This window comes from Penaeus japonicus, unplaced genomic scaffold (assembly GCF_977035675.1).
Source record: "Penaeus japonicus unplaced genomic scaffold, GWHDUDI00000001_assembly GWHDUDI00000042, whole genome shotgun sequence".
NCBI classification, from domain to species: domain Eukaryota; kingdom Metazoa; phylum Arthropoda; class Malacostraca; order Decapoda; family Penaeidae; genus Penaeus; species Penaeus japonicus.
In genome coordinates, this window is record NW_028234444.1 from 20,704,862 (window position 1) to 20,712,361 (window position 7,500).

A 7,500-nucleotide genomic window follows, 5' to 3' on the forward strand; every position below is an offset into this window, starting at 1 on the left:
CAAAGAGGAAAAAAAAGGGATTTTATAATCTCAAAGAGCAAAAAAAGGGATTTTATAATCTCAAAGAGGAAAAAAAGGGATTTTATAATCTCAGAGGAAAAAAAGAGGATTTTATAATCTCAAAGAGGAAAAAAAGAGGATTTTATAATCTCAAAGAAGAAAAAAAGAGGATTTTATAATCTCAAAGAAGAAAAAAAGAGGATTTTATAATCTCAAAGAGGAAAAAAAAGAGGATTTTATAATCTCAAAGAGGAAAAAAAGAGGAATTTATAATCTCAAAAAAAAGAGAAAAAAGGAGAGATTTTATAATCTCAAGAGAGAAAAACGAAGAATTTTATAATCTCAAAGAGGAAAAAAAGAGGAATTTATAATCTCAAAGAGGAAAAAAAGAGGATTTTATAATCTCAAAGAGGAAAAAAAGGGATTTTATAATCTCAAAGAGGAAAAAAGAGGATTTTATAATCTCAAAGAAGAAAAAAAGAGGATTTTATAATCTCAAAGAAGAAAAAAAGAGGATTTTATAATCTCAAAGAGGAAAAAAGAGGACTTTATAATCTCAAAGAGGAAAAAAAAGAGGATTTTATAATCTCAAAGAGGAAAAAAAGAGGAATTTATAATCTCAAAGAGGAAAAAAGAGGATTTTATAATCTCAAAGAGGAAAAAAAGGGATTTTATAATCTCAAAGAGGAAAAAAAGAGGATTTTATAATCTCAAAGAGGAAAAAAAGGGATTTTATAATCTCAAAGAGGAAAAAAAGAGGATTTTATAATCTCAAAGAGGAAAAAAAGGGATTTTATAATCTCAAAGAGGAAAAAAAGAGGATTTTATAATCTCAAAGAGGAAAAAAGAGGATTTTATAATCTCAAAGAGGAAAAAAAGAGGATTTTATAATCTCAAAGAGGAAAAAAAGAGGATTTTATAATCTCAAAGAGGAAAAAAAAGGATTTTATAATCTCAAAGAGGAAAAGAAGAGGATTTTATAATCTCAAAGAAGAAAAAAAGAGGATTTTATAATCTCAAAGAGGAAAAAAGGGATTTTATAATCTCATAGAGGAAAAAAAGAGGATTTTATCATCTCAAAGAGGAAAAAAAGAGGATTTTATAATCTCAAAGAGGAAAAAAGAGGATTTTATAATCTCAAAGAGGAAAAAAAGAGGATTTTATAATCTCAAAGAGGAAAAAAAAAGGGATTTTATAATCTCAAAAAAGAGGGTTTGGGATTGAATATTGTCTGTGGTAATTGTATCATTATTTTAGCTATTGTTGATGTGTTGTTAGTATCAACATTATTGATATTTTCAATTTCTACATAGCTATCATGATCATGATATTGATAATAACGATGATGATGATGATGATAATAATGATATTAATGATAACATTGATATTAATAATAACAATGATTATGATAATGATATTGATAATCTTAACAATAGTAATAGTAATAATAGATATGCTAATAAAGGTAATCATTTTAACAATGATAATGATAAATCTAACAATGATAATGATAAATTTAACAATGATAGTAAGAAAAATACAAATATTGATAATGACACGAATGACAATTATAGTAAGGATAATCATCATAATCATCTTCATCCTCATCGTTATCATAATCATCATCATCACCCCCACCACTCCATCATCATCATCATCATCATCATCATCATCATTATCATCATATTCACCACCACCACCATCCCAGTACCATCACCATCACCATCACCGCCACCACTACCATCGCCCCTATCATCATCACCACCACCACTATCACCCCATCATCGTCATCACCATCACCACGATTCTCATCACCACCATCACCACGATTCTCACCACCACCATCATCACCATCACCACGATTCTCATCACCATCACCACGATTCTCACCACCACCATCACCACGATTCTCATCACCACCATCACCACGATTCTCACCACCACCATCATCACCATCACCACGATTCTCATCACCACCATCACCACGATTCTCACCACCACCATCACCACGATTCTCATCACCACCATCACCACGATTCTCACCACCACCATCACCACGATTCTCACCACCACCATCACCACGATTCTCATCACCACCATCACCACGATTCTCATCACCACCATCACCACGATTCTCACCACCACCATCATCACCATCACCACGATTCTCATCATCACCATCACCACGATTCTCATCACCATCACCACCACAACATCACCATCACCACGATTCTCATCACCACCATCACCACGATTCTCATCACCACCATCACCACGATTCTCATCACCATCACCACGATTCTCACCACCACCATCACCACGATTCTCACCACCACCATCATCACCATCACCACGATTCTCACTACCACCATCACCACGATTCTCACCACCACCATCACCACGATTCTCATCACCATCACCACCACCATAATCACCATCACCACGATTCTCACCACCACCATCACCACGATTCTCATCACCATCACCACCACCATCATCACCATCACCACGATTCTCATCACCATCACCACCACCATCATCACCATCACCACGATTCTCATCACCACCATCACCACGATTCTCATCACCACCATCACCACGATTCTCACCACCACCATCACCACGATTCTCACCACCATCACCACCACCATCATCACCATCACCACGATTCTCACCACCACCATCACCACGATTCTCATCATCACCATCATCACCATCACCACGATTCTCATCACCATCACCACCACCATCATCACCATCACCACGATTCTCATCACCATCACCACCACAATCATCACCATCACCACGATTCTCATCACCACCATCACCACGATTCTCATCACCACCATCACCACAATTCTCATCACCACCATCATCACGATTCTCATCACCACCATCACCACGATTCTCACCACCACCATCACCACAATTCTCACCACCACCATCATCACCATCACCACGATTCTCACCACCACCATCGTCACCATCACCACGATTCTCATCACCACCATCACCCCCATCATCGTCACCACCACCATCATCACCATCACCCCCCCCCCCCCCCCCCCCCCCCCCCCCCCCCCCCCCCCCGGCACACTTACCCCCGTGAGCGTGTCGTCCTCCAACTTGCTCCTCGCCATCAGCAGCTGGAGGAAGTGCTCGGGCAGGTCCATCTCGAGGTCGCGCAGCCAGTACTTCTTCTGAAACGGGGATGCAGGTCAGAGGGGGTGCAGGTCAGAGGGTACAGGTCATGGGGGGATGCAGGTCAGAGGGGCGAAGGTCAGAGGGGATGCAGGTCAGAGGGGGTGCAGGTCATGGGGGGATGCAGGTCAGAGGGGCGAAGGTCAGAGGGGATGCAGGTCAGAGGGGGTGCAGGTCATGGGGGGATGCAGGTCAGAGGGGCGAAGGTCAGAGGGGATGCAGGTCAGAGGGGGTGCAGGTCAGAGGGGGTGCAGGTCAGAGGGGCGAAGGCAGAGGGAAGGTCAGAGGGGGGAAGGATTGCAGGTCAGAGGGGGTGCAGGTCTTGGGGGATGCATGGTCAGTGGGCGAAGGTCCGAGGGGAATGCAAGGTCAGAGGTGGGTGCAGGTTCAATGGGCGAAGGTCGAGGGATGCAGGTCAGAGGGGCGAAGGTCAGAGGGGATGCAGGTTCAAGGCGAAGGTCTGAGGGATGCCAATAAAGGGTTCCCAAAAAAGGATACAGGTCAGAGGGTACAGGTCAGAGGGGATGCAGGTCAGAGGGTACAGGTCAGAGGGGGTGCAGGTCATGGGGGGATGCAGGTCAGAGGGACGAAGGTCAGAGGGGATGCAGGTCAGAGGGGGTGCAGGTCATGGGGGGATGCAGGTCAGAGGGTACAGGTCAGAGGGTACAGGTCAGAGGGGATGCAGGTCATGGGGGGATGCAGGTCAGAGGGGCGAAGGTCAGAGGGGATGCAGGTCAGAGGGGGTGCAGGTCATGGGGGGATGCAGGTCAGAGGGGCGAAGGTCAGAGGGGATGCAGGTCAGAGGGGGTGCAGGTCATGGGGGGTGCAGGTTAGAGGGGGTACAGGTCAGAGGGGGTGCAGGTCAGAGGGGGTGCAGGTCATGGGGGGATGCAGGTCAGAGGGGATGCAGGTCAGAGGGGGTGCAGGTCATGGGGGGATGCAGGTCAGAGGGGCGAAGGTCAGAGGGGATGCAGGTCAGAGGGGGTGCAGGTCATGGGGGGTGCAGGTTAGAGGGGGTACAGGTCAGTGGGGGTGCAGGTCAGAGGGGGTGCAGGTCAGAGGGGGTGCAGGTCATGGGGGGTGCAGGTTAGAGGGGGTACAGGTCAGAGGGGGTGCAGGTCAGAGGGGGTGCAGGTCAGAGGGGGTGCAGGTCATGGGGGGTGCAGGTTAGAGGGGGTACAGGTCAGAGGGGGGTGCAGGTCAGAGGGGGTGCAGGTCATGGGGGGTGCAGGTCATGGGGGGTGCAGGTTAGAGGGGGTACAGGTCATGGGGGAAGAGGAGGAGGAGGAGGAAAAGTTAGACCAAAAAAAAAATGGGAAGAGGAAGGAAGGAGGGCGAAGAGAAGTGGGAGGAGGAAGAGGGGAAGAGGATGAGGAGGAGGAGGAAAAGGGGAAGGAGGGGGGAGAGGAGAAGGAGGGGGAAGAGGAGGAGGAGGAGGAGGAGGAGGAGGAGGGGAAGGAGTTGAAAGAGGAAGAGAAGGGAGGACTGAGGAGGAGGAGAAGGAGAAGGAGGTTAAAGAGGAAGAGAAGGGAGGACTGAGGAGGAGGGAGGGAGAGGGAATAGGAGGAAGAGGAGGAGGAGGAGGAGGAGGAGGAGGAGGAGGAGGAAAAGTTAGAGAAAAAGAAATGGGAAGAGGAAGGAAGGAGGGCGAAGAGAAGTGGGAGGAGGAAGAGGGGAAGAGGATGAGGAGGAGGAGGAAAAGTTAGACCAAAAAAAAATGGGAAGAGGAAGGAAGGAGGGCGAAGAGAAGTGGGAGGAGGAAGAGGGGAAGAGGAGGAGGAGGAGGAGGAAAAGTTAGACCAAAAAAAAAATGGGAAGAGGAAGGAAGGAGGGCGAAGAGAAGTGGGAGGAGGAAGAGGGGAAGAGGATGAGGAGGAGGAGGAAAAGGGGAAGGAGGGGGGAGAGGAGAAGGAGGGGGAAGAGGAGGAGGAGGAGGAGGAGGAGGAGGAGGAGGAGGAGGAGGAGGAGGAGGAGGAGGAGGAGGAGGAGGAGGAGGAGGAGGAGGAGGAGGAGGAGGAGGAGGAGGAAAAGTTAGAGAAAAAGAAATGGGAAGAGGAAGGAAGGAGGGCGAAGAGAAGTGGGAGGAGGAAGAGGGGAAGAGGATGAGGAGGAGGAGGAAAAGTTAGACCAAAAAAAAAATGGGAAGAGGAAGGAAGGAGGGCGAAGAGAAGTGGGAGGAGGAAGAGGGGAAGAGGATGAGGAGGAGGAGGAAAAGTTAGACCAAAAAAAAATGGGAAGAGGAAGGAAGGAGGGCGAAGAGAAGTGGGAGGAGGAAGCGGGGAAGAGTATGAGGAGGAGGAGGAAAAGTTAGACCAAAAAAAAATGGGAAGAGGAAGGAAGGAGGGCGAAGAGAAGTGGGAGGACGAAGAGAGAAGAGGAGGAGGACAGGTTAATGGAGGGAGAGGGAAGGACGAAGAGAGAAGAGGAGGAGGACAGGTTAATGGAGGGAGAGGGAAGGACGAAGAGAGAAGGAGGAGGAGAGTAAAAACTACTTGATAGATCAATCGGAGGCATTCTGGAGGAGGGGAGGGGAAGGGGGCGGAGAGAGGGAAAGAAGGAATTGGAAGGAGAAGGCCAAGGGGAAGAGAGGGCTGGAAACAGAAAGAAGAGAAGGGAGAATTCAAAGAAGGGAAAAGGAAGAGACAAAAAAAAAAAAAGATTTGATGGCACCTTCAAAGGACCTCTGGAGGCATTCTAGAGGGCAAGGAGGAGGGCGGGTTAGTGAAGAGGGAGGGAAGGAATCGTCGGAAGAAGAAGAAAAGGGGGAAGAAATGATTGATAAAGGGAGATAAAGAGGATGGAAGAATGAAAGGAGAAAAGAAGATAAGGAATGATTAAAAAGAGGGTTAAAATACTTATTGGAGCAATCGAAGGCATTCTGGGGGCACTCTGGAGGGGAGAGGAGGACAGGTTAATGGAGGGGGAGGGAAGGACGAAGAGAGAAGAGGAGGAGGACAGGTTAATGGAGGGAGAGGGAAGGACGAAGAGAGAAGAGGAGGAGGACAGGTTAATGGAGGGAGAGGGAAGGACGAAGAGAGAAGAGGAGGAGGACAGGTTAATGGAGGGAGAGGGAAGGACGAAGAGAGAAGAGGAGGAGGACATGTTAAAGGAGTGAGGGAGGGGGAGGACGAAGAGAGAAGAGGAGCGGAAAGGTTTAATGGAGGGAGTAGGGGAAGGGCCGAAAAGAGGGAAGAGGAGGAGGACAGGTTAATGGAGGGGGAGGGAGGGGACGTAAGAGAGGAAAGAGGAGGGAGGGACCGGTTAATGGGAGGGCGGGCGGAGGGGAAGGGACGAACGAGGAGAAGAGGTGGAATAGGTTATTGGAGAGGAGAGGAAGGGCGAGAAAAGAGAGAAGAGGAGGAGGACAGGTTAATGGAGGGGGAGGGAAGGGCGAAGAGAGAAGAGGAGGAGGACAGGTTAATGGAGGGGGAGGGAGGGACGAAGAGAGAAGAGGAGGAGGACCGGTTAATGGAGGGGGAGGGAGGGACGAAGAGAGAAGAGGAGGAAAGGTTAATGGAGGGAGAGGGAAGGGCGAAGAGAGAAGAGGAGGAGGACAGGTTAAAGGAGGGGGAGGGAAGGACGAAGAGAGAAGAGGAGGACAGGTTAAAGGAGGGGGAGGGTGGACGAAGAGAGAAGAAGAGGACAGGTTAATGGAGGGAGAGGGAAGGACGAAGAGAGAAGAGGAGGAGGACAGGTTAAAGGAGGGGGAGGGAAGGACGAAGAGAGAAGAGGAGGACAGGTTAAAGGAGGGGGAGGGTGGACGAAGAGAGAAGAAGAGGACAGGTTAATGGAGGGGGAGGGAGGGACGAAGAGAGAAGAGGAGGAGGAAAGGTTAATGGGGAGGGGAGGGAGGAAGTGCGAATAACAAGAAGGGAAGAGTGGAGGGGGAGGGAAGGACGAAGAGAGAAGAGGAGGAAAGGTTAATGGAGGGAGAGGGAAGGACGAAGAGAGAAGAGGAGGAAAGGTTAATGGAGGGGGAGGGAGGGACGAAGAGAGAAGAGGAGGAGGACAGGTTAATGGAGGGGGAGGGAGGGACGAAGAGAGAAGAGGAGGAGGACAGGTTAAAGGAGGGGGAGGGAAGGACGAAGAGAGGAACTTTTAAAGAGGATAGACGAAGAGAATAGGGACAGTTAAGTAGTGGACGATAAAAGAGGAGGACCGGTTAATGGAGGGGGAGGGGGGACGAAGAGAGAAGAAGAGGAGGAAAGGTTAATGGAGGGAGAGGGAAGGACGAAGAGAGAAGAGGAGGAGGACAGGTTAAAGGAGGGAGAGGGAAAGACGAAGAGAGAAGAGGAGGAG

General features: G+C 48.8%; 1 protein-coding gene across 1 annotated transcript in view; it reads right to left on the bottom strand.

Annotated features, from left to right (window-relative positions):
- The window catches only part of LOC122244872 (uncharacterized), a 5,835-nt gene extending 2,632 nt beyond the window's left edge, over positions 1 to 3,203 (bottom strand). The window contains exon 1 of the mRNA XM_086534840.1: positions 3,102 to 3,203. Within this exon, the coding sequence (XP_086390966.1) occupies positions 3,102 to 3,173 (72 nt within the window). The 5' untranslated portion in view covers positions 3,174 to 3,203. The remainder of the gene's footprint in view (positions 1 to 3,101) is intronic.
- Between the last annotated feature and the right edge of the window lie 4,297 nt (positions 3,204 to 7,500).